The sequence below is a fragment of the Zootoca vivipara genome, chromosome 3 (genome assembly GCF_963506605.1).
Source record: "Zootoca vivipara chromosome 3, rZooViv1.1, whole genome shotgun sequence".
Lineage (NCBI taxonomy): Eukaryota > Metazoa > Chordata > Lepidosauria > Squamata > Lacertidae > Zootoca > Zootoca vivipara.
Window position 1 is genome coordinate 9,219,060 of NC_083278.1, and position 26,451 is coordinate 9,245,510.

The 26,451-nt window shown below is 45.6% G+C and overlaps 1 protein-coding gene across 2 annotated transcripts in view; it reads left to right on the forward strand.

Annotated features, from left to right (window-relative positions):
• SIL1 (SIL1 nucleotide exchange factor) overlaps positions 1 to 26,081 on the forward strand; it is a 46,705-nt gene extending 20,624 nt beyond the window's left edge. For both annotated transcript variants that reach the window (XM_035110174.2, XM_035110172.2), the window contains 4 exons: positions 1,184 to 1,305; positions 10,483 to 10,579; positions 16,941 to 17,105; positions 20,266 to 26,081. In XM_035110174.2, the coding sequence (XP_034966065.1) occupies positions 1,184 to 1,305; positions 10,483 to 10,579; positions 16,941 to 17,105; positions 20,266 to 20,619 (738 nt within the window). In that variant the 3' untranslated portion in view covers positions 20,620 to 26,081. The remainder of the gene's footprint in view (positions 1 to 1,183; positions 1,306 to 10,482; positions 10,580 to 16,940; positions 17,106 to 20,265) is intronic.
• Positions 26,082 to 26,451: the final 370 nt, after the last annotated feature.

Here is a 26,451-nt window from a genome sequence, read left to right on the forward strand (position 1 = left end):
TTTTGATTTTCAGTGATTCCTTCGGTATTTGATGGTTGTGACAGGATTGGGTCCAGAGTTCCTTTGGGTGGAATTCTGCTCACAGGAAACTTCTGCTGGAGGAATGGTAGAGTAGAGGTGGGGTTTTTTGTTGCTCCCTGGCTTTCCCCACAGCTTCTAGTTGAGAGACCCTTTAGAAGTGCGGGGGGTTGCAGGGGGAATGGGCAAAAATTATCTCCCACCCTTTTGGTATTGATCCTTTCAGTAAATGAAAGGAGTTAGTTATTCTGCAAAGCAACACTCTGGGTCGATTTGTATCATGTATTGTTGTATCTTCAGAATTCGAATGTGATGTTCCTGTAGCCAGTGGTACCTTGGTTCTCAAACTTAATGCATTCCAGAAGTCCGTTCCAAAACCAAAGCGTTCCAAAACCAAGGCGTGCTTTCCCCATTGAAAGTAATGCAGAACGGATTAATCTGTTCCAGACTTTTAAAAACAACCCCCAAAACAGCAATTTAACATGAATTCTACTATCTAACGAGACCATTGATCCATAAAATGAAAGCAACAATCAATGTACCGTACTATAATATAAACAAGGCAGTATTTTAGATGATAAAAATTTAAATTATTATTTTTTTTTACCTACGCTGATGATAGTCATTGTTTGGATTGGGGGGGGGGGCTTTTATCCAATTCCGCAGTCACACAATCAATCAGTAGCTGAACTAGGTTCCACCTAGTCACAAAAACTAATTAACCGAAAAAGCCTCGAAAACAAAAAATGCAAAATAAATAGCAAAAACAAAAGCGCCAAACCTAATCCGTTCTGGAAGTTCGTTTGACTTCCGAAATGTTTGAAAACCAAGACACAGCTTCTGATTGGCGCAGGAGCCTCAGAAACAATAGTTGACAGCCGCATCGGATGTTCGGCCTCCGAAAAACATTCGAAAACCGGAACACTTACTTTCAGCGTTCGGGAACCAAGGTGTTTGAGTACCAAGGTACCACTATATACGATTCGAGGCAAGAGGTTTTTGTTTTGCCCTTAATCTTTTTTTTAAGTGGATGGAACGTGTTTTGATCGTGACCTACTTGCTCATTGTGCTTTGTGTGTAAATTCTGAATAGAAAAATCAACGCCCACCCTCACGTGTAAATGCACAAATTGTTGCGCTTGAATGTGGAACAACATATTTTATAGGTGGACAATGCAAAAGATTTGCTTTCCATTGGTGGCCTCCAGCTTTTGATTAATGGGCTGAACAGCACGGAGCCATTGGTGAAGGAATATGCAGCCTTCGTCCTGGGAGCGGCCCTGTCCAGGTGAGTATCCGTGTGGATATGAGAGAGAGAGAGAATGTGGCAGAACAGATTAGCCTTAAGAAATGGGGCAGTAATAGTCTCCCTCATAAGACAAGGGTGGGCATAGATCCGGCCACCGTGCTGTGTGATCAACTGCTCAGTGCTCCTTGATGTCAGAATTAGTAATTTCATTTTTTTATATATATATAATGTTTTATTAAATTTTCCAAAAAATACAGCAATAGAAAACAATAAAGACAAAAACAGAAAAAACAGAGACAAAAGAGAAACAAATACATATAAAGCATAGAATCTTGTGTCACTTCACAGTGTATATTGGGACCTCCTCGGGTTCCCCTCCCTGTGGTTCTTAAATTAGTAATTTCAGAAACAATTAAAGATGCCCTGTGGTTACTGGGCAACTGCGCAAGGCTACTTACCTGCCTTAAAATGGACCAAACAGCCCCACCTGCTGCAGGGCGACTAAGCAGAAAGGAGTGAGCCCATTCCATTGTTCAGGTAGAGGTTTCCAGGATGCCAGGTATTTTTCACGGCAAAGAAACAAGATGCTGGAGCAGAGACGATGGTAATCAGACGGTGATTCGTTTTAAAAATAAAAATAAATGTCTTGCTGAAAGGATTCAAGGCCCTTCAGAAACATAACGCTGAATGATAACCTATGCTGTACCAACGCAGAGAAGACAGATGCATTGCTTGGAAAAGATTTCAGAGAGGGCAAAATCCTGTTGCAGGTCATATATGCAATTTCCAGGTTTATCCTTTTTGAAGCAAAGTACTGAACCACTTCAGCTTTAGAATGTCTCGCATCCACTAAGATTTTCAATTGCCATAGGACTCCTTTAGTTTATCGTGATGTGGCATGCATAGTAGAACATGTTCCAATTTCATAGCTGCCAAGTTTTCCCTTTTCTCACGAGGAAGCCTATTCAGCATAAGGGAATTTCCCTGAAAAAAAGGGATAACTTGGCAGCTATGCAATTTGGTTTCTTTTTTCCTCTTTTATTGAAGAAGAACAGTGTGTGTGTGTGTGTGTGTGAGAGAGAGAGAGAGAGAGAGAGAGAGATTTTATTTTTTGTTTTACAATAATCACACAAATACACATATACTAAAATACATCTAATTGATTCAACTTCCCTCCTCTCAGTGGTTTCTTATACTTTCACCTTTACTACTGCATATCCTAATTAATTCTGTTTATTGATTACTCCTTAGACTACACACACACACACACACACACACACACAGGAAGTCTAAGGAGTAAACACAATTAACACACACACAAACACACACACACACAGAGAGAAAACTGCTCGATTCATATTAATCCTGCTGATGAATTAGGTTGTTTGCAATAATTTTTCAGATAGTCTATAAAATCTCCCCATTCTTTATTGAATCTCCTTCTCCTTCTCCTTCTCCCATTCTTCCAGTAAGTTCTGCCATTTCTGCTTAGAACATCTGTTTTGTCTGCCAGTCCTCCTTGGTAGGAACTGTTTCTCATGTCCATCTCTGAGCACAGAACGGGATATTTTAATGCAGTCATCATTGCAGAGCGGAGGGGGAATTATAGATTGAAAACGTCTAGTAAACCAGATCAGTAGTTGGGTTCCTGTCGAGGGTCTTTGGCAAGCCAACATGGCAGTGATGAGGGATAGAAGATTGGTGTGATCCCTCTGTGGTATTATGGCAGTGGACAAAGCTGTATTGTAACTTTTGAATAAATGGGTTTAGATGAATGAATGAATGAATGAATGAATGAATAACAAATGTGCCCACTAATACCAATTGGTGGGAGTAGATTGCTGTAGTGGCATGTAAGCCATGGGTCAAAGTGGTTGTGAATGTTTTTGACCTTCTACCTGTGCCCTTTAGGATCTGTTATTAGCGACTGATAAGCTCCCACTTACAAAATATCATCAGTACTTGTGTGACTTCCTGTGGCATTACGTGTCTGAGAGGCTAGCCTGCATTCTGTTGCAAGGTAATGCCGTCAAAGGTAATATTAAGACACTTCCTGTCCATTTTATTCATAAATTTCATTTCAAGCTTTTTGTTCCAGAATCCTCTCCTTTCGGCCTGGGACTTCATTAGTGCTTTATGGTATAAGGAAAAGTTTCCGTGCTGCTGAAATTCTTTCGGCTACCAAACAACCTTCACACCTGCCAGAAATACTTAAAAAAAATCAATAGAGAAATTAAGTACTGGGCAGTGAAAGAAACACATGCCTTATTGATTTACAGCGTACTCTTATGCATAAATCTACTTGGGAATAAGTCCTGTTGAGTTCGGTGGAACTTATTACCAGGTAATTGCGTGTCTAGGGTTGCAGCCTTTGTGAACTGCCTAGAAAATGGCTGAAATTCATGTCATGTACCCAAAGTAATGGCAAACGTAAGCCATATTGTGGGCTCTTCAGTGTAGAGGACTGAATCCATGAAACTTTTCTGCTCCATTATTCAATCCATGTGAATTCATGGTTCTTTCCAGGGTTGGCCCAAGACGTTTTGGAACCTGGTGTTGACCCCAAAATGGTGTCCCCCCACTCTGCTAGGGAAGAACTACAGTAGGAACAAGGGTGGAGGGGAGAGAAGAAAGACTGACATTGGGATCTGCTGACCCTGTGGATCTTGCTGCCTGAGGCAACGCTCAGTGAGTTAGGGCAGTGTTTCCCAACCTTGTGCCTCCAGCTGTTTTCGGACTACAATTCCCATCATTCCTGACCACTGGTCTTGCTAGCTAGGGATGATGGGAGTTGTAGTCCAAAAACAGCTGGAGGCACAAGGTTGGGAAACACTCAGTTAGGGGCTTCCCTTGCATGTGAAGACAGGCTCTGGTGGATTGAGAGGATGAGACAACTCCTTCCAAGTCTGGAGTGGAGTTCCTAAGTCCCTTCATTCCGACAAATCCTGCAGCCAAGTCGGTGCCAAACGTCCTGGTCAGCTTTCCTTCGGACAACATGCCCCGAAACATTTTGCGAATCTAACGGGAGAAGAAACTAATTTTTTTAAAATAAAAAAATAGTTTCTTCTCTAGCATGGTGAATCGTTAGTTCCATTGCTACCCCCAATGGTGGCTTCCTTTCCTTTCCCGGTGTTTCCCGAGTCCCAGACGGAAGCGAGCATTTAATGTGTGAAGCAGTGTGGAATGTGGATGTGTGGTGTTTTACTGATGAAAGTTTTGTCTCATTGAGGGGCATAGGTGCCAACTTCCAGATTGAAAAATCCGGGATCGGCAGCTGCGCAGAACCGGAAGTCGCGCTGCAGCCATTTTGGAACAGGGCAGAGTGACACCGGAAGTTGCTTCTACGCATGCTCTTCCCATTTCCAAAATGGCCGCAGCGCCAGAAATCGCTTCTGCGCATGTCCAGAGACTCCAGACATGCGCAGAAGGAGCCTCCCCGGGCTGGTAAGAATCCAGGGGATTTACGTTTTTTTTAAAAAAATCCGGTCTGCCAGCGGGAAACGGCTGGAAAAATGGGGGTTTCCCGGGGAATACGGGAGACTTGGCAGCTATGTTGAGGGGCAGTATTTCAAATACAGTAAATTCCGTCCATTTACTGTATTTATTTCCCCCGATTGGAACTATAAAATGGTGATTTTCTTGAGTCAAAATGAGAGTACCCCAAAACATTTTTTTAAAGAAAAAAAGCACTGCACACTGCCCAGGCTTGCGTCCTGGGGAGACCGCTTCGGGGCTGCTAAGGCATTTAGCTTGGCCTGGCCTGGTTTCTCTTCACTTTCTACCCCCTCCCATTTGAGGCTGGCACGGAGTCATGTTTTAATGGGTCTCTTGTGAACCCTGAGCCATTTTCTCAGATAATTCCGGCGCCTCTCTGGTGGGCGCCATTGCCATTCTAAGAAAGGTAAAAGGTAAAAATCCCCGTCGTGGGGATTCGAACCGCCAACCTTCCCATTGGCAAGCCCAAGAGGCTCAGGGTTTAGACCACAGTGCCTATTCTAAGAGAACAAGGGAGGTGCTCATGGTGAGTTCCGGCACCTCTTTTGCTAGAAAAATAGCATTGTATATATTGGGAGGGGAGAATTGCCATGCAGACGCTATATGAAACTACTTCCTGTACCTTGAAATGGTATTCGTCAGTTTTAGTGCTGTGCCCTATTGTGACCCCCCCACCCCCCGGTGGTGGATGGTCCAAAAGGTGGGTTTCCCCTGAAAAGGATTGCTTCCAATATGCATTCCTTTCGGGCAAAAGGCTTCCCTTCCCTCTTAGGAAACGCCGACTCCCCTGTGCACATCGAACCGACTTTTCTGCGGTGCAACTTTTAATCTGGGGCGGATCAGGAGGAGGCTGCAGGATCCAACGCGAGAAATCATGGGGGCTCCTGGCTTCCTTGACCATTTTTCACAGCCGCTGCCACGCAAATAACAGCTGCCAATGCTCTGAAGTGTAAAAACCATGGCAACAGTTGCCGAGGGCAGGCCTCCGTACCAGAAGAGAGTCATGCTTGGCGGAGAACAAAAGGAACTACTTTGCAAACAAGCCGCATCACACCTTGCGGGGGGGGGGGTGCGGGGAAGAGGGAGAAGGAGCAATTGCATGCTGAGCTCAGCTGGCTGTCCTGCTATACTCATAAGAGCCATAACCCCCCCCTCCCGCTTCCTCTACATTCAATCAAACACGCTCATTATTACCCCATTCACAAAACGATTCCAAGGCCGGAAAATGTCGGCAGTATTTCATTTCTAAAGCACATTTGTAAAACTCGTGTTATGGTAGTCTTTGGGTAGAAATGAATGCAGGCGGTGTCTCAAGGCTGGAGGTTTTCTGGGAAGGAGGTATAATAATCACTCAAAATGCGTGTTGAGATGGGGAGGAAGACCTGAGGTGAATAGCAGAGTAGGTCGCCTGCCTAGAGGCTCGCCGTTGTTGAGTTGGGGTGGCGGGTTTGCTGCAGCGGTAGGAGGGGGGCATTGTTCAAGTTTGATGCTGCAGCCGGGGAGGCTGGGGTGGGGAGGGTGAAAGGTTGTTTTCTGCTGCTCCAGAGAAGTGGACACGGAGCAATGGATTCAAACTACAAGAAAGAAGCTTCCACCTAAACATTAGGCAGAACTTCCTGACAGTAAGAGCTGTTCAACAGTGGAATTTGCTGCCAAGGAGTGTGGTGGAGTCTCCTTCTTTGGAGGTCTTTAAGCAGCGGCTTGACAGCCATCTGTCAAGAATGCTTTGATGGTGTTTCCTGCTTGGCAGGGGGTTGGACTGGGTGGCCCTTGTGGTCTCTTCCAGCTCTATGATTCTAATCCAGTGATTCCCAAACTAGAGTCTCTGGCTCTAGTTTGGACTACAACTCTCACCATCCCTCGCTGGCAAGACCAGCAGTGAGGGGTGATGGGGTTTGTAGTGCCACTTGCAGTATTCTGTGCATGTTTCCAACTTTTTAAATAGACAACAGAGCAGGGGTGGGGAACCCTCTCCTGTGCTGGGCCAGCTCTTAAGAAAAATCGGCTTAAATCGATCAAATACAAATAGCAACACCAGCACTTGCCCCCCCCTCCTGGGCATACCTCCAACAGTTAAGTGCTAGCAGGGCTGCCGATGGGGGCTAAAGAGGGGGTGCACATGTACCAGGCCCCAAGCTAGCAGGGACCCCATACACTTAGCTTTCTTTTTTTAAAAAAAAAAGTCAATCAGACACTCCTAAAGAAAGTTATAAAACAAAACACAGAGGCAGCTTTAAGGTGTTGGCTCAGCAGGCAGCACCATTGCGAAGGATGCTTAATCACGGTTGCTTAGCAGTCAGAGGAAGGAATGTTGACCACCCACAACTGGGACTTAGAAGGGTGCCCTCCCAAAGCAGCAAATAATAATAAATCCTATCATTAAAATTCCTATTTGACTGTGCTTTTACGCAAGGATTAATTTTTGTTTCTCAAGGTTGGCAGAGTGTTGTGTCTGTATCTATACTGTGCAACATATATTTGTATATTTTCCACCTAGGAGCACACGGTTATGTACATGATTCTCCCCCTTTTATATTTGCAAAAACCCTGTGAAGCAGGCTAGAGTTAAGTTAATATATATTTACATAAGCAGCAGATCTTGTCAATAGATTGATTTGGGGTGAGGGCCTGATTCCCAGACAGTATACTGGGACCAAGAAATCCTGTTGGCATTTCTGAGTGCTAGTAGGATAACACGTTAAAAACATAATAATAATAATAATAATTTATTATTTATACCCCGCCCATCTGGCTGGGTTTCCCCAGCCACTCTGGGCGGCTTACAACAGAAAAATGAAATAAAATAATCTATTAAACATTAAAAGCCTCCCTGAACAGGGCTGCCTTCAGATGTCTTCTAAAAGTCTGGTAGTTGTTTTCCTCTTTGACATCTGTTGGGAGGGCGTTCCACAGGGCAGGCGCCACCACCGAGAAGGCCCTCTGCCTGGTTCCCTGCAACTTGGCTTCTCGCAACGAGGGAACCGCCAGAAGGCCCTCGGTACTGGACCTCAGTGTCCAGGCAGAACGATGGGGGTGGAGACGCTCCTTCAATACAGAACATCATGAAAATGATAGTTGTTGAGTCAGGGTTGCAAGTACATTGTGCGAAGGATAGAATTGAGCTGGGGCGTGTTTTGTCTGATTGTGCGAAGGAGACTTAAATATTCATGCAGTTGAGTGCATTTATATGGATCAAGTGTTTCATAGATAAAAGACCATATGTATAATATCACTGGCAAGAGGTTACAGGGAGGGGAACAAATTCAATACCTTTTTTGGATGTGATGTCATCTCTCCTAAACCTATTCCAATTTGACAGTTAAATAGCAGTATCTGTCGGTCTAATCCTGACACATGGACCAGTTGTGAAATCACCAGGTAGGGTGTTTTGTTTCTCTGCCATACATTACGGTCCAGGTCAGGAGCACTTTAGTTGGCTCGATTAAGAAGGAAATTCCCTGCTCTGTAACAAACGGCAACATGCTTATTGAAAATCATGCTACTTCTGTTTCAAATGGTTCCCAGTGGACCCAGTTGAGTCTGAGGGTTGTGAAAGGCACTTTTCCAATAGGCAAATTAAGCACATAACATGGGGGGTGATAGCCGCTGCTAGTCATGCTCTGAGTAGACCCATTGAAATCCATTGCACAAGTAACTTAAGCCTGTCGATTTCAATGGATCTACTCCGATCATGACTTTGGAAGGGTCCTGGATTTTCTAGAGATGGGTAGTTTTGCATGATCTGAAGGCTCACACTGCTGCTGCAGTCCTGATGAAGCAAAACAGGTCCGTGGAATAAAGGCGAAGTCTAAAAGTCGTGTGATAAGGAAGAATTGCAGTGCCAACTGATCCCCAGAGGATTCAGCCCATTTCTTTTCCCTCAGTCCTCGAGGGAAACTGCATATGACTGGTTGCACCTTGACTTTTGTGGAGGGAAGCACCTATTCCCTTCGAGCTGAAAGACTGATCCGAGAATAAGATTACGCAGCTCCGGATAATAAGTGTTTAAATAAATCGTCAAGTTAATCGAAACAGAAGAGCCAAGGAGAGGTGGAAAATGAGCTTGAATTAAAAATATTAAGGAACAGATGTGACATTTAAGTGAGCAGATGAATGGAATAATCTGTAAAAATAAAACGGGGCGGGCGGGCGGGGAGAGTGCTGGGAGAAGCAGCAATCTGTGGCAGAGTGTTTTATGAACAAGTTGCTGTGACACTTAAAAGGCTCAGCCCAAGTGCCCCTTATGGCCTACATCTCATTTCCACTGGTTCAACTTATGCTGGTCATATTTCACTTCCACTTGCAATGCTCAATTATACAGTGGTTTTCCAACATCCACCGGCCGCTTACGGTCCCGAAATGTTTCTCGCGTTGCAGCATTGAGCTCATGCGGTAGCTGGCACTTCTTGCTTACATTAAAAGGCTTGTTTCCTTCCTGCTTCCATTTTTTCAGATGCCTCTTTCTACCAAAGCCTTTCGCCTTGATAAGAACTGGAATAATAATAATAATAATAATAATAATAATAATAATAATAATAATAATAATAATAAAAAATTAGTTACAGGTAGGTAGCTGTGTTGGTCTGAGTCGAACCAAAATAAAAAAATTCCTTCAGTAGCACCTTAAAGACCAGCTAAGTTTTTATTTTGGTATGAGCTTTCGTGTGCATGCACACTTCGTCAGATACACTGAACAGAAGTTCTGTTTCAGTATATTTTTGTATATTTTTGTTCCCACCATTCCCGACCACTGGTCCTGTTAGCTAGGGATGATGGGAATTGTAGTCCCAAAACACCTGGAGGGCCAAGTTTGGCCATGTCTGCCTTAGAGTCTCCAGCCTTAAGCTCTCCATGGAGCTACCCAGCTACCGTTGAAGCCTGGCATCGCCTCACCCTGTTTGCCCAAACCCAAACCCCCAAGCTGCCAAGGCCGTTGCTCAGAGCAGAAGCTTTCTGAGGTACCGTGGCATAGTGGTTAGAGTGTCAATCTGGTACCTTGGTGATGAAGGTTCAGATCCCTCCATGAAGGTCCCTGCGTGACCTTGGAGCAGTCACTGACTCTCAGCACCTGACCTACCTCACAGGGTTGTCGGGATTAAACGAGGAGAGGGGAACACCATGTGGTACATCACCTAGATGGAGGAGGAAGTGGGCATAAATGCAACAAACAAACAAACAAACAAATGGGGTTCTTGCATGATCTGACTTCCAGCAAGAGCAAATTTGATACTGAGTGTGGCACCTCTTATTTTGACATTTAAAATAACCTAGCAGACTTTTGTAAACCAAGGAAATCTTTAATAAAAATACTAACACGAAGAACGTCTTTCTTGCACTGTAATGCTAAGACGACCAAATTGTCTGATGAAATCCTATTAAGGCAAGACTACTGAGTATGCAACTTTGTTGTTTTCGCTTGGGGGTTCCTGTTTATTTCTGCAAACGTGTGTATTTCACACAGGTAAATATATACTGTGTGGAAAATGAACTAGAGCTGCTTGCATTTTCAGTTCATATCAGCAGGTGGCGCCTTCCGAGGCAAAATAAACATGGACCCTTTCGAGTGATAGCAATAGGACTCAAGGGCTTCGTTTAAAACCTTGCAGTATCTTTCTCAGAGTAACCTGCCTCGCAATTGTCTCTTGTAGAAGTCAGATTGCAGCAAAATTTACAGGACACTGAAGTATCTCTGAGCCTAATGAGTTCCATTTCTCTTCCCAGCAACCCCAAAATACAAGTCGCTGCGATTGAGGGGGGCGCTTTGCAGAAACTGCTGGTAATTTTGGCCACAGATCAGCCCCTCGCTGTGAAGAAAAAGGTAAGGGGAGAGCAATATGTGCTTGGCTGTCTTTCAGGAGCGGCTTGGATAATTGCATTTTGTACGAGAACGCCTGTAGACCTCTGTTGGTGGACGTATGTAGACCTAAGGCTAGATTGTGCAAACATATCAGGCCAGTGCATTGAACAAGAGTCACCCCTCAAATTAAAAAGGGTTGCAACCCTTCAATGGACAGCTAAGTTTACCTCCTTAGGCTGCAATCTTCCTCCTGCAACAGCCAGACCTAGTCATGTCCAGACTTGATAATCTCATTTAATTTGAGAGGGCCGGTTATCTGAAGTGCTTTAGCACAGCTATAGTATCTGACCACTTAGAGAGGCATCTGTCCCAGTGGTTCCCGGTCTATGTTAGATTGAAAATGACACCATGGAGGGAAAATACTATATTATATATGTTTTCGTGCTGAAATAGTTCAGTGTTGGGTGTGTGTAGAAGATGGTTTTTGCAGGACTACAGTATTTGCAACCTATCAGGATTGCAAATTTGCTCAGGAAGTCGGTTATCCTCTGCCATCTTTGGTACATCACGTGTGTAGGTCCGAGCACATTTTTCTCCTTGTGGGATCTGGGGAAAAAGTGCGTCCTATGCCTTCATGAACCAAATTCTCAGTCAGTTACAGTCTAAAGCATGCCCCAGAGCTCCAATGCTGTATTTTGAAATAAAATTAGCTTTGAGAGAGCAGGAAACAGTGAGATGGGAGTATGTGAGGCCTAGAGATATACTAGAGGCCACATTAACATGTTCCCCCTTCCACATACTTTTTGTCGGGTTCTCCTCTGTCCTGTAAGGGACCCAGGTGGCGCTGTGGGTTAAACCACTGAGCCTAAGGCTTGCTGATCAGAAGGTCGGCGGTTCGAATCCCTGCGACGGGGTGAGCTCCCGTTGCTTGGTCCCAGCTCCTGCCAACCTAGCAGTTCAAAAGCACGTCAAAATGCAAGTAGATAAATAGGAACCGCTACAGCAGGAAGGTAAACAGCGTTTCCATGTGCTGCTCTGGTTTGCCAGAAGCGGCTTTGTCATGCTGGCCACATGACCTGGAAGTTATACGCCGGCTCCCTCGGCCAATAATGCGAGATGAGCACGCAACCCCAGAGTCGGTCACGACTGGACCTAATGGTCAGGGGTCCCTTTACCTTTACCTTTACCTCTGTCCTGTAATCTTAATAGGATCCCAAGATAAGGAAAAGCAAGTATATCTAGGTTCCACCTCCTATTGGCAAAACTGGGCACCTAATCTGTTCAAATAAATTTTGACGGCGATCAGAAGGGTTCAAACATGTGCCCTCTGAACGTAGCTCAGTTGGTTAGAGCATGGAGCTGATGATGCCAAGGCTACACAGGTTTGATCCTTGTATGGGAACAGCTGCATAGAAGATTCTCGGGGTCTCTTTCAACTCTACAATTTGCTTGAAAGTACAGCATTTCATAAGAATGTAGGAAGGGCATGCTGCCTCCCTTAACTGGAGTCAATATATAGCCATCATGTGCAAGGGTCTTTCATTCGAGCATGGCTATTCTCTGGGAATCATAAAGGAAGCGGAATTGCATGCTCTTTCCTGGGTTACGTTGCCATTTGCTAGGATTGGCTTTTTGTGATTGCAACTGAGGCCCTTTGAAAGGGAAGGTGTCTCACTGCGTGGTCTGTTTTCTAGAGGGCTGCGGGGCAGATTGCCCTGTACGGCACAGACTTTCAGGACACTGGCAGGCTTGAATTTTGGAGGCTAACAAACATCGGAGTAGACATTCAGGGAATGAGATAATTGCTTCATGCAGCTCAGTAATCTGCCTCCAGCAGTGACCAATATCGGATGCTCTTGTAAGGGGCAAAGCCTGATAATGCCCCGGCTAAATGTTCAGGACCGATGGGCTCGAGAGGGTCGGTTCTTTGCCGCTTCTTCAGCGATCAATTTACTCCCTGGTGCATGAGATCCACTTACCCCTTATCTTATCAAGCAGAGTTACAGTTGTTGTTGCCAGCCACAAATGTTCCCCCATAAACCCCCAAGCCTCTGCGTTTAATTCAGAGACCCTTTTGCAACAGCAGAGTAAATAGGCAGTGCCTTGTATTAATTCGTGAGGCTCTACTGGGCTGCGCTGCCAAGGATGTTTACAAAGGCTGCCCTGGGATATGTCTCCCCCTTCTACCTGTGTTTAGAACCCCGAGTTTCTCTGGGTGTGTGCTTGCCAGAGGGAAACAAAAAAAAGGTACAAGAGACTGATGGATAGGTTCATGTAACAGTGAAATGCTTCCCGGGGGAGAATCCCTCACTAGATGCAGACCCTTATATAAAGCTGCACTTGGAGAAATATATTTACGGCATGTTCCTGAAAGCTACACTGAGTGTATTGTTAATCTCATAAAGTGTTCTAACCGTCTCCTAGAGGGAAGGAAGGCAGAGGGTGGAGAACGTCCTCATTCAGTCCACCCAAGTTACGTTTTGTTTTTAATGTTTGTCTCCGTCTTAAGTGCTTAGCAGCATCCAAACAGTAGAGGGGTGTGTGTTTGTGTTTGGAATTATTTCTTCTTCTTCTTCTTCTTCTTCTTCTTCTTCTTCTTCTTCTTCTTCTTCTTCTTCTTCTTCTTCTTCTTCTTCTTCTTCTTCTTCTTCTCCTCCTCCTCCTCCTCCTCCTCCTCCTCCTCCTCCTCCTCCATTTTGCTGCACTAGAGGGCAGAATGCGGCAGCTAGACTGGTGACTGGGAGCGGCTGCCGAGACCACATAACACCGGTCCTGAAAGACCTGCATTGGCTCCCAGTACGTTTCCAAGCACAATTCAAAGTGTTGGTGCTGACCTTTAAAGCCCTAAATGACCTCGGCCCAGTATACCTGAAGGAGCATCTCCACCCCCATAGTTCTGCCCAGACACTGAGGTCCAGCACCGAGGGCCTTCTGGCAGTTCCCTCGTTGCGAGAAGCCAAGTTGCAGGGAACCAGGCAGAGGGCCTTCTCGGTAGTGGCACCCACCCTGTGGAATGCCCTCCCACCAGAGGTCAAAGGGAACAACAATTACCAGACCTTTAGAAGGCAGCTCAAGGCAGCCCTGTTTAGGGAAGCTTTTAATGCATGATGAATTTCTGTATTTTAATATTTTGTTGGAAGCCGCCCAGATGGGTGGGGTATAAATAATAAATTATTATTATTGATCTGCAAATTGCTTCGAGAACCAATGTGTTACAGTGGTTGGAGTGTGGGACTAAGACCTCGGGAGACCAGGGTTCAAATCCCCCCTCAGCCATGAAACTCACTGGGTGACTTTTGCACCAGTCACTGCCTCTCAAACTAATCTGCCTCACCTGGTTGTTGTGGGGAGATTAAACGAAGAAGCGAAGAACCATGTAATGCCACCTTGAGCTCCTTGAAGAAAAGGGCAGGGTCGAAATGCAACAAACACACAAATAAAGATAAATATTCACACCACGCTCGCTGCCGACTGGTTCTCCCAAGTTGCAAAGTACTTGCTCTGCGGCCCCCTAAAGAAGCTACGTATGAAGGCTCATTAATAAGCCGTAGCTCACATCCTACCGCAAGCTTGCCTTGGAGACAGGCTGCTGTAAAAGGATTGGCTCTAATCCTTGATGGGTCCTGAGAAGGCACGGGGATTTTAACCCCGAGGACTTCAGGCCAGCTCAATTAACCTATCCAGGTGTCTCAGGCCCCTCGGCGCACGCTAAGATCCTGGAAAACGGCTTGTGCAGAGTATTTCTGGTTTGACGCTTCCGACTGCCTCCAGTGCAGGCAAGCGGCCCTGGAAAGGAGGGCCCCCCCGATTGTCTGTGACTGTGTCCTTCCTCGCCCCAAAACACACACACACACACACACAGCAGCTGGAGAAAATAGCAAGGGGTGAATAACACATGACTTTGTGGGAAAACAGCTCTGAAGAATTGTAAAAGGGAGAGGGGAATCACTATTGATTCACAATCTATTTCACTCTTCACAATCATATTGGAGATCCCGGGTCACAAGGTGGTTAGGCTGGCCTCGACCAGGACCAGGGCCTTCTCAGTACTGGCCCCGACCTGGTGGAACGCTCTGTCCCAGGGGAGACTAGGGCCCTGCGGGATTTGACATCTTTTCGTGGGGCCTGCAAGACAGAGCTGTTCCGTTTGGCTTTCGGACTGACGCAGTCTGACCCCACGGTTACCCTCCCCTAAGGTTTTATTTCATAATGGTTTTATCTTATTCGTAGATTTTTAATTTTAAAATTGAATTTTAACATTGTATTCATCTACGTTTTAACTGAATTGTTTCTTTTATACTTGTGTTGATATTATTTGTTCCTTCAAACTCAATTAGCTCAACTTATCTACATTTGGTGGTACAGCATTTGGTGGACCCTGAGCCCGGTCTTGACTGGGAAGGGCGGGGTATAAATAAATAAATATTATTATTATTAGTAGTAGTAAGGGCCACAAGAGAGGGCGAGACGTGGCCAGGAAGGGTTGCAAGATGTCTAGCTAGGGAGTCAGATTTGTAGGTCTTACATGAGTTATACGTCCTCCAGCAAAACCAAAAAAAGGGGGGGCTGCTAGCTACTGTGTGTAGTCTGCAAAGGGGGGCTCCTTTTTATGAGGCAGCAGTTTGAGTGAGGAGCTGGCAGACCTGACGTGACCTGCCCCCCCCCTCCACGCAGGATTTCTCCCTATCCCTGCTCTGAACAAAAAGGAAGATTGGATCAGCCCTCGCCGGGACTGTGCTTTGCATTAGCATTTAACCCAGAGCGCGGTGCTTACGCCCATCAAAATTCTGGTACATGATTGAGATTTGTTTCCCACCGATTTGCGGTGCAATGGGGAATTGAAACATCACAGCATGGCTTTGCTGCAGCCTAAATAAACAGGAGGAGGAGGAGGAGGAGGAGGAAGGAGAAGCAACCACTAAATTGCTGGAGAGAAAGTAATAAGAGGAAGAAGCTGAACTGGAGGGGACAGGATGCTGCGTGCTCATTTCTTCCTAGAAAGAGCACGGGAAGATGTTCAACATTCACTGTCGAGGGCACGCCGGCAGCTCTGATTTTCTGGGACTCTAACCAGAGGGTGCCATTTCCACATTTTATAATGCATGCAGAAGAGCCAGAGGAGTTCCACAGTCCTCGGGTTGTATGCGGTTTCCATCGGAAATGTCACCCTGAAATTGTGTCTAAATAAAATTCTGTCCAGAGAGCTTTATTAGGATCTCTCCTATGGCTGCTAATTGAAACATGTGGAAAGGCTCTGTGTCTCTCCACCCACCCACCCCCAGCCTCATGCTACGCAGCTCAGAACCCCTAAAGTTTCCCTACTCTTCCATCTGATCCAAGTCCCTTCCTTCTGCTTGGCTTCGTCCGGCTTTTAAAAGTGTCCCCCCTTTCTATGTAGCTTCATAAAAGTGGGAAGCGGCAGAACTTTTATTTTACTACTGTACTACTACAACAACAACAACTAGTAGTAGTAGTAATAATAGTAATAGTAGCAGTAGTAGTAATAAAGGTAAAGGTAAAGGGACCCCTGACCATTAGGTCCAGTCGTGACCGATTCTGGGGTTGCGCGCTCATCTCGCATTATTGGCTGAGGGAGCTGGCGTATAGCTTCCAGGTCATGTGGCCAGCATGACAAAGCCGCTTCTGGCAAACCAGAGCAGCACATGGAAACGCCGTTTACCTTCCCGCTGTAGCGGTTCCTATTTATCTACTTGCATGTTGATGTGCTTTCGAACTGCTAGGTTGGCAGGAGCTGGGACCAAGCAACGGGAGCTCACCCCCGTCACAGGGATTCGAACCGCCGACCTTCTGATCAGCAAGCCCTAGGCTCAGTGGTTTAACCACAGCGCCACCTGGGTCTTAATAGTAGTAGTTGTAGTAAAATAATAATAATAATAATAATAATAATAATAATAATAATAATAATAATTTATTGAAAGCTTTTTATAATAAGAGAAAAGGAAGGAAGAAAAAACCTAGCGTTGGCGATGAAGACGATATAGATAGCTGTGCAAAGGAAGAGAGCCTGTTTTCTACTCGGTCTGCGTAGAGAGTGGGGGTCTGTGAAACTCCGCAAAACATTGTGAAGCCAGTAGGGAGTGCCAGGTGCATTTTCAGAAACCGAAAAGTATTGTTTTTTATAAATGATTGTTGTTATAATCTATGAGGCCCTGTCCCGGAGTGAAAACCTCTTTAGTGGGTTCCTTCAGACTCTGGCTCTACGAATTCCCCAAAGTGAAACCGCGATGAAAATATAGACAGTTTGTTTATTCGGCGCAAGGGAGGTGTCGGGGGGGGGCACGTGCCGGAGGAGTTGTGCGGGAAAGCTTTTGGCAGACCGGAAGCGTTGCAAACGCCCTGCATTGTTGTGTTTTGTTTCCAGGCTCTCTTTGCTTTGTCGTCCATGCTTCGGCAGTTCCCCTACGCTCAGCAGCAGTTCCTGAAGCTTGGAGGCCTTCAAGTACTTCGGCATCTCTGCACGGAGAAAGGGACGGAGATGTTGCACGTCCGCATTGTGACGCTTCTCTATGACTTAGTCGTGGAAAAGGTAAGCGGAGCTGTTGCGTGGGACAGCAGCGGGAGTGCAGTGGGGACCAGGCAGGTGTCCCTGGAAGGAGAAATTCATCCAAACCCTCCTTTTAGCAGGGGGGTGGAGAGAGAGAGAGCGAGAGAATGAGAGCTGTATTTTCATCACTACTGGAGTAGAACTGGAACGGTGGAGCCTAGGAAGTGTGACGTCCTTCCATTGGCAGGTGGCCGCTCACCTGTCAGTCACCTGACACCACAAGAGCACCAGGTGGCAACTCGCTAGACTCTCCCCAGCTCTGATCCATTTTCAAAATGATCCACCTAACACCCCTTCCAGGAATCCTGCAAGCTATGGCATTATCACCGCCCCCCCCTGCGAGAAGGTGGCTTGCCTCCCGCTGCCTGGCTAATTCGTACAAAGACAGAAATTCAAACTAAGTCTTCCAGAGTTGCAGCTCCGAATCTGATTGCTCAAACCTCGTGTGTCTCCTCTGGAAAAGGCAATTATCTTGCTCTGTAGAGATGACTCATCATTACCCAGAATCTCTTTAAAGGGAAAACTTTGCAAAAGTCGTGGATGATTGCGTTTGGCATGCTGCGATGCGGCAAGTTACAAAGTGGAGGCCGTCCTCTGAATGCATTATTCTGTTTATTGAATACTTCCTTTTTCTAGAGCTCAGTAGTGTGACGTTTTCGTACATAGGCTTGTTTAGTGCCCAGATGGGGGAACTCTGTGGCCCTCCACATATAAGGTTGGACTCCCCAACCCACATCGCCCTCGGCCAGCATGGTGCAAAGGTCAGAACAATGGGAGATCAGCTGTAGAGCAGTGACTTATGGAGGACAGAAGGTTCCCCACACCTAATTTACTGCGTGACAGACATTACCTGCTGGAAGTTTCATACAATTCCTCAGCTGATGATGGAAGGAGATTAAGACTACATCTCAAGTAGAACCTGCCTATGCTCTGTTTAACCCAGGCACCCCCAAACTACGGCCCTCCAGATGTTTTGGCCTACAACTCCCATGATCCCTAGCTAACAGGACCAGTGTTTGGGGAAGATGGGAATTGTACTCCAAAACATCTGGAGGGCCGAAGTCTGGGGATGCCTGGTTTAACCCATTGCAGATGAGCTTGGGCATGCCCTACTTCCTCAAAAGCCATTGGAATAATAATAATAATAATAATAATAATAATAATAATAATAATAATAATAATAATAATAATTTTATTTATGCCCTGCCCATCTGGCTGGGTTTCCCCAGCTGCTCTGGGCAGCTTCCAACAGAGGACTAAAAACAGGATAAAACTTCAAACATTAAAAACTTCCCTAAACAGGGCTGCCTTCAGATGTCTTCTAAAAGGCAGATAGTTGTTTATTTCCTCGACATCTGGTGGGAGGGCGTTCCACAGGGCGGGCGTCACCACCGAGAAGGCCCCAACACCCACCCGCCTCCTGCCCCCCCCAAACAGTACTTCTGTCTTGTCAGGATTCAACCTCAATCTGTTAGCTGCCATCCATCCTCCAACCGCCTCCAGGCACTCACACAGGACCTTCACCCCTTCACTGGTTCCGATTTGAAAGAGAGGTAGAGCTTCGCCTTGCATTCCTGTGCATCAAATTCATGATATAGCAAGTAGGGAAGGCCAGGAGGGTGGGGTTGGGTGGCAGAGTCGGCAAGTCTTGCAAAGAGCATCTGAGTGAGTGCGCTTTCGCCACACCTCGAGTCTCTCGGGTCTGAACAGCCACCTGGCTTTGCAGAATGCCGGGCTGCTCTTCCGCCTTGCCTTTTGGGTTACACGCTCGTTTCATTATCTAGCATCCTGTATTCTGCAGCTGCTACAGACATGACTGCGGAGTGCCGCCTCTGTTGGGCTATTCCCAACGTGCAGGTTACAGCGAGGCATCTCAGCAAGTCTTTAGCGCATCCCAAGATGCGGGGGAGCATGGCGTGTTCCCAGGGCGCGTTCCCCTATAATTTGGCTGATTTGACTCTGTTTCGATGGGTTGAGAAGAGCAATCTTCCTTAATGATAATATAGTAGTTAGGAGATCCTTGTGATTAAGATCTAATTAATGAAGCACATATATAGCAATTACCACAGGAGGCTGCCAAGTAAAAACAAAAAAAGCACAGGAATGCTTAAAAAAAAATACAGCACCCCCAACCCCCTGAGTTTTGTGTCTCGCAGCAGCGTGCTGTAAGCAACCCTTTTACTGCACATGCTGATGGCTGGCCAGCCGGCCATGCCAATGCAGGAGTCTTGCCGATGGAGCTCAGGTTCTTGGCTGCATCCACATTGATTCAAAGCAATTTCCCCTTTGACTGCCACCCCGGTAGCCCTGATCTATCGGGGAGCTCGATAATTGTACAGCATAATGGGGGTTTTATGGGGTTGGGGGGAGCTCCCTGTGTGGGAAAATCCTGCTTCCTCCTTTTTCTTCACACCTAATTGCTGCCGCTTCCTCGTGGAAACAATAGAAGGATGAAATAGATTGGACTAGGGACTCAGCTACACCGGCAAAGAAAAAGCGCTTTCTATGCGTTGTATATGCATTATAGCTCTTTGACACAAGATGGCGCTTTTGAGTTCCATTCTTTGCCAACCCAATTTCTCGTTTACAATGCGTCTAACTGAAATGCTTCTTTGATGTGTCTAGATGCAGCCTGGGTTGCAACCAGCTTCTGGTCTAGTCGATTTCAATCCTTAGAGGAGCTTCTCCTTTCCTTTTCCTTAAGGGCTATGGGAGACTAGGCATCCACATTGTGGATGTTGGCAAATTGGGATTTCGAAAAAGCAAAAGGCCTGGTAATAAAACTGCTAGCACATTTGCAAAGCGAAGCAGCGTCCGAGGTGGTTGAAATGAATGAATGAATGAATGAATGAATGAAGCCTTTTTCGGACTGTTTAAAGAAATATTATAATACGACGAATTCGCGAGCAGGATTTGAAATATGAGCAACCGAAGGAACGAGAGAATGCAGCATCGCAGAAGGGGTGGGAGTAGGAAGAGAAATTAAAACACCACGGAAAATGGGATGGGAAGTTGGAAAAAGACGGATTTATGTATTGAAGCATATATGTTAAGCTTTTGAAAAATTGATAAAAAGTTATTACCAAAATAAAATGAAATAAATGCAAGTGCAGGATAATAATTTTAAGGAACTTTATTGCAGCTGTCGCTCAAGGACTTGCTGGATGACGATGACCAGTTCCGGGAGAGAGCCCAGCAGTACAGCCAAGTGATCTTGCTCCCAGCCATTGTCGAACAAGGCTGGTGTGGGATAATTCCTAACCTCCTGAGGATGCCAGAGCACGATGCCAGGGAGAAGGTTTTGAAGACCGTGCATGTGCTGCTAGCTTCCTGCAGGGACAGCTACAAAGCAGATCACAGCCTCAGCCATACACTGAGCCTCCTTCGCCAAGAATACGAAGTGCTGGTGGCAGACGAACAAAAGGAAGGAGAAGATGACGGCTATTTTAAGGAACTCCTCAGCTCTATAAATAGCCTGGCCCAGCAGCTGAATTGAAGACTTTTACCGTAGCCTTGCTGAGACGCAAAGGTTCGCCGGTAAATTTTGGGACGTTGCACAGAATAAACCATTGAACAAACCTTTTTGGCTTTGTGCAGTCCCTTAGGTAGCAAGTAAGCCCATACGCTCATTACAGAGCGGAGACTAGCTTGGTATTTGCAGTTGATGGTGTGTTTTATTTCTGGAAATCGCCAGGAGAAGCGGGTTTAAGGTGTCCCTGCAGTCGTCATCTGCAAAAAGAAGAGCCTCTCTTATTCCCCACGCATTTCGAAACAACTCTCTGAAGGGGAAATGGTTTTTACAAAGAAGTTCCGCCAGTGCATGGAGTTGGTTTGAGCAAGTCTTCTGCCTTAGTCACGTCAATAGAAATATTTTTAGAATGTGAGTATTAAGAGGGCGAGTGTATCCTACTCTCTTTCTCATTTGAAAAGGCAACTTCCTGTGGAAAAAAAGAGATTTTACTCAGAATGTGCAAGATGCTGTCTTTTTCCTGTGTATTTTTTCAACTTTCTGGTTGTTGTCCGTATGGCAGTTCCGTTGTTAAAAAACATTCTTCAGCCAGTCCAACACTAATTTTGATCTTTCAGCTGGATCCCGAGAGTAAAGGGAACAGAACGGTGGATTGTATGGTAAGGTTCTACTCCCTAAAAACTCATCTAGCTATTTTTCAAACTATGTTCTGCGGAAAACCCCAGGGCTCCTCCTTGGCTGTTTGTCAGGCGGTTCCTCGAGTAAGAAGATCAGTAAAAGCAGATGAGTTGCTCTTAAAAGACACCTTATCCATTATTGAACTTGCCCTGCAATGTGCAGCTATAGGAGAAGGTTGGGGTGGCTTTTAAAGATGTGCTCTGTCAATTCTTCTTAATTAAGTTTCTATACTGCCCTTCGTTCAAGAATCACAGGGTGGTTTACATACACAACATGGTAACAAACGATAATAATAATAATAATAATAATAATAATTTATTATTTATACCCCGCCCATCTGGCTGGGTTTCCCCAGCCACTCTGGGCGGCTTCCAACAGAAAAATAAACCTCCCTGAACTGGGCTGCCTTCAGATGTCTTCTAAAAGGTCTGGTAGTTGTTTTCCTCTTTGACATCTGTTGGGAGGGCGTTCCACAGGGCAGGCGCCACCACCGAGAAGGCCTCACCCCCCCCGGCAACACAGTTTATAAGGCCATCGGTTGTTTAGTTAGCCAAAGGCCAAGGAGAAGAGAAATGCTTTTGCCTGGCACCTAAAGATCCATAACGAAGGTGCCAGGCAAGCCCCCCTAGGGAGAGCATTTCACAAACAGGAAGCCACCGCAAACAGGCAGCCCTGTTTAGGGAAGTTTTTAATCTGTGATATTTTAATGTATTTTGGTATTTGCTGGAAGCAGCCCAGAGTGGTGGGGGAAACCCAGCCAGATGGGCGGGATATAAATAAATAATAACAACAACACCACCGAGAAGGCATGTTCTCATGTTGCCACCCTCCGGACCTTTCGTGGAGGAAGCACACAAAGAAGGGCTTCAGATGATGATTGCAGAGTGTGGGTTGGTTCATATGGGGAGAGGCAGTCCTTGTGGTAATGCGGTCCCGTGCCATTTCAGGCATTACAGTAGTACCTCCTTGGTTGTCAAACGCCCTGGGACTTGGACGTTTTGGCTCCCGAACCATCGAAACCCGGAAGTGACTGATCCGGTTTCCGAACGTTCTTTTGGAAGCCGAACGTCTGACGGGGCTTCTGCGACTTCCAATTGGCTGCAGGAGATCGGCTCTCCTCCCCTTTGCTCAGGGGATAAAGCTTCCTGCAGCCAATCGGAAGCCGTGCCTTGGTTTCCGTACGTTTTGGAAGTTGAACGGACTTCCGTAGTGGATTCCATTCGACTTCCGAGGTACCACTGTATTACTGTTATTTTGTTTAGTATGCCATTATGTTCATTGGGACCCAGGTGGCGCTGTGGGCTAAACCACTGAGCCTAGGGCTTGCTGATCAGAAGGTCGGCAGTTTGAATCCCTGTGGTGGGGTGAGCTCCCATTGCTTGGTCCCAGCTCCTGCCAACCTAGCAGTTCGAAAGCACCTCAAAATGCAAGTAGATAAATAGGAACCGCTACAGCGGGAAGGTAAACGGCATTTCCATGTGCTGCTCTGGTTTGCCAGAAGCAGCTTTGTCATGCTGGCCACATGACTTGGAAGCTATACGCCGGCTCCCTCGGCCAATAATGAGCGCGCAACCCCAGAGTCGGTCACGACTGGACCTAATGGTCAGGGGTCCCTTTACCTTTATGTTCTACCTGCGTTCTTCAACTCAACCAATTCTGCCCTGGTGGTATCTCACCTGCGACTCTACTCCTTTCCTCAATAACTCAAAAGCGTTCAAATCACCCAGTGAACTTCATAGCTGTGTGGGGATTTGAACCCTGGTCTCCCAGGTCCTAGTCTGACACTCGAACCACTACACCACACTGGCTCTGCCCAATAGGTATGCATATCAGTGACATGATGCGATTTCTGGCATTGCAGACAGCTCCACAGTGTGTTGGTTTCAGACTTAGTTCGTATCTTTTGGTGAACAAATGCTTCCAAAATCCAAATGTCTCTGATTTAACAGGGCTGTGAGCCGAAGTACCCGCCTGCTAATATGTAAAAAAGTAACTAATCCTGGAAGTAGCTTAAGCAATAAGACCAGAACACATGGCAGAGAAGGTATGTCTCGAAAACTGCCCATTTAAAAATCTTCCCACTGTCTACTGAGGTTCGTTGATCTCCCCCTTGCCTAATTAGGCAGTCAGCACAAGCCAAACTGTAAAAAAATATGGATTGCCTGTGTACGTTTCCTCAAACCGTGCAGCTGTGATGGGCTCTGGATGACCTTTCGACGTGCATAGATCTTCGGAAGGTGAGATCTGTGAGTCCCACTTCAAACATTGAGCAGGGTGAGAAACCCAAATGTCTTAAAATTCTGCAAGCTATACATTTCAAGAAGTGCACGCATTAGCTCTCAGGGCCACTTCATGTGCAGGGGGGGGCAGACGTGTATACTTAGGCTGCGATCCTATGCATGCTTTTGCCATTTGAAATCAGTGGGGCTTACTTCCAAGTAAACACACAGGATCACACTAGTAGAGCTATATGCCCATTGCAGGACACCCTCTTTCATTTCTGACTTCCTGGTGAATCTTTTCCCCCACTAAATCACTCTTTCGGAATGCACATTTGCCTCTTTTTATCCCTCACTATTTTAGCATGTGCCCCACATGCACATGCTCGATAACGCATGAAAAACACCCAGACCCTCGAAAAGGATACGTATATGATTTGTGCTGGGCTGCAAAGCCCAACGTACAAGCTGCAACTACCAAAATAAATTTATGCCAGTTGGAGGTGAAGTGGACAGCCTCCTCCTAAAAGTGAATGGATAGCACTTGGCTTTTTATCGATCGGGTTATTTTAAGGCTCAACAGCTAATAGCCCCTTTCCTTTTTAGGCTCGGAAATATTTGTTACTTTTTTGCAGATTCCACACATTTGCTTCTTGCTATTTAAGTAGCAGGAGTAATTATACACATTGATTTTCTTTCCAGTGGCATTTTGGTTGTTTATCTTTAATGGAGGAGGGGAGGGGGAGATGAAGGGATTTTACAGGAAATGTTCCCTAGAGAACAGTATGTGATTATTAGAAGCAGTAAACCATCGGAGCTTCAGAATGTGTCAGACTTTTGGCAGCAGACACAGGGTGCCACTTACAAGAAAAGGCCACGCTCCTCGTTTCAAACAGTTCCTGCATACTAGAAGATGCGGATAACCTGTGGCCTTTCAGATGATGCTAAGGACATAAGAACAACCCATTGGCCCATCTAGTCCAGCATCCTATTCTCACAGTGGCCAACTCGATGCCGGTGGGAAACCCCTAAGGATTGTTTGAACTCCCAACTCTATCCTCAGCCACCATGACAAATGGGCAGGAATTATGGGAGTAGAGACACCGATTCTTGACGCCTTCCAGAGCAAGGGGACAGAAGAAGTTCTCTTCCTCCTCTTGTGTTGCACACTTCTGATTTAGTTGCCACTCGAGCCGTTTTTTAAAAAAATGTGCAAGCATATTGCAGGGCTGGGTAAATAGCGAAGCTCTGCCTGCAGCTGAGTTTGAAAGGCAAGGAATATGGTCAACTCGTATTACCCACGCTAAGCCCAGTGGAGGAAAGTCCGGCTAAAACTGTAATAAGTAAATAAACTCCCAATAACATCCCCCTAAAGTAGGTGAGATTGCTAGTAAGGTCAGGGCTTGCTGGGAAATGATATGTAATGAAATGAAAAGGGTGTTTAAAGTAACATTTGTAAAAAAAAAACAAAAACCCAGAGGCTTTTCTCTTGGGAATTATAGGGACAGAACTACCTAAAATGTATAGAAACTTATTCGTGTACAGCATCAAGAATGTTATTTGCCCAAAAATGGAAAGAAGAAGTCCCAGCAAAGGAAGAATGGATACAAAAACTTATGGAATATGCAGAAATGGCGAAACTTGCCGGAAGAATAAAAAATCAAGATAACAAACTTTTTATAAAGGAATGGAAATGGCTTATTGAATATTTGCAGATAAAATTGTAAACAGATAAAAACATTGGTAGGATTATTGTAATAACCTGGAGTTTCATAAAAGCATATATTTAAGGAAGATGAAAACATGAATTAATTTGGATATGCAGACGATATTAAAAATAAATTTAAGGAACCGCAGAAAGTGGGCAAAGGAAGTCAAGTTTCGAAATGTCAAAATGATTGTAAAATCAGTGAAATGTATACAATTTTTTTTAAATAAAAAAGATATTGCTATCATCTTTCCACCTTGTATACTTGGATGGAAAATGCATGGAGGATAAAGACTATCAGCGGGCAACTAGCCATGATGAAATTTCTAGGCTTAAAAATCTTTCGTTAATTCCTGTTCTGTACTTAAGCCTCTTGAGGTTTGGGGAGTTTTTTGTAGCAAGTTCTCTGCACTTCTCATACATTTGGAGCTGCGGAGAAGGAGCCGTATCATTAAAACCCATATAATCTGCCGGTATTTATGTAGCTGTGTCTTGACCATCTCTGCAGCGGCAACAGGGAGGGAGGGACAGGCTGCAGCTCTACGGTTTCAGCTTACATTTGCCTTTTCTTTTTTTTTTACTTGCAGTTCAATGTATAAGCTATTAAAAAGCCCTGCGATGACATTCTCTGTATCTGACAGCTATACAGCAATGCTTGTGAAAAATTAAGGAAGTGGGACTGTGCTATAGAGGGATATTCCCCGACGTGACACTGTTCCTCCAGCAGAGATCTCAGATTTGGAACCTGTCACACATTTCACATTATTGTCAGGCTCACAGAAGCCAGAATCCCCGTGGATTCTGCTGGATTTGCACCATATATCTGAAGGCTGAGAGCCGAGGCAAAATGCGATGCTGCAGAGTGAAATTAACTACTGAAATGGATGGCGATAAATAAAATAATAATTGCTCCCAATGTTTGACGTTTGGGAAGGACGTTGGGCAACATCTTATTTTGAATGCATCCACTGGGGCATTATGTCTGATGTTGCTGAACATAAAAAAAGACCTCTAAAAGAAGGTCTTTCCTCCCACCCCCACCCCCCAGGTTGAAAGGCTGCATAGCTAGTTTAGGATCTGGCAAGCCTCGCCTCAGAAAACAGCCCCGGAAGAGACCACCGTAGAGGTTAATGAGGATGTTAGCTCAACAAATTTTTGAAACAAGTAGCTCAAGGAAAAGTGAGGACTGGGGGCTAGCCCCTCTCAGCTTTCATGTGCAGAGGCTGGATTTATATTATCCAGTTGCCAGCTCCC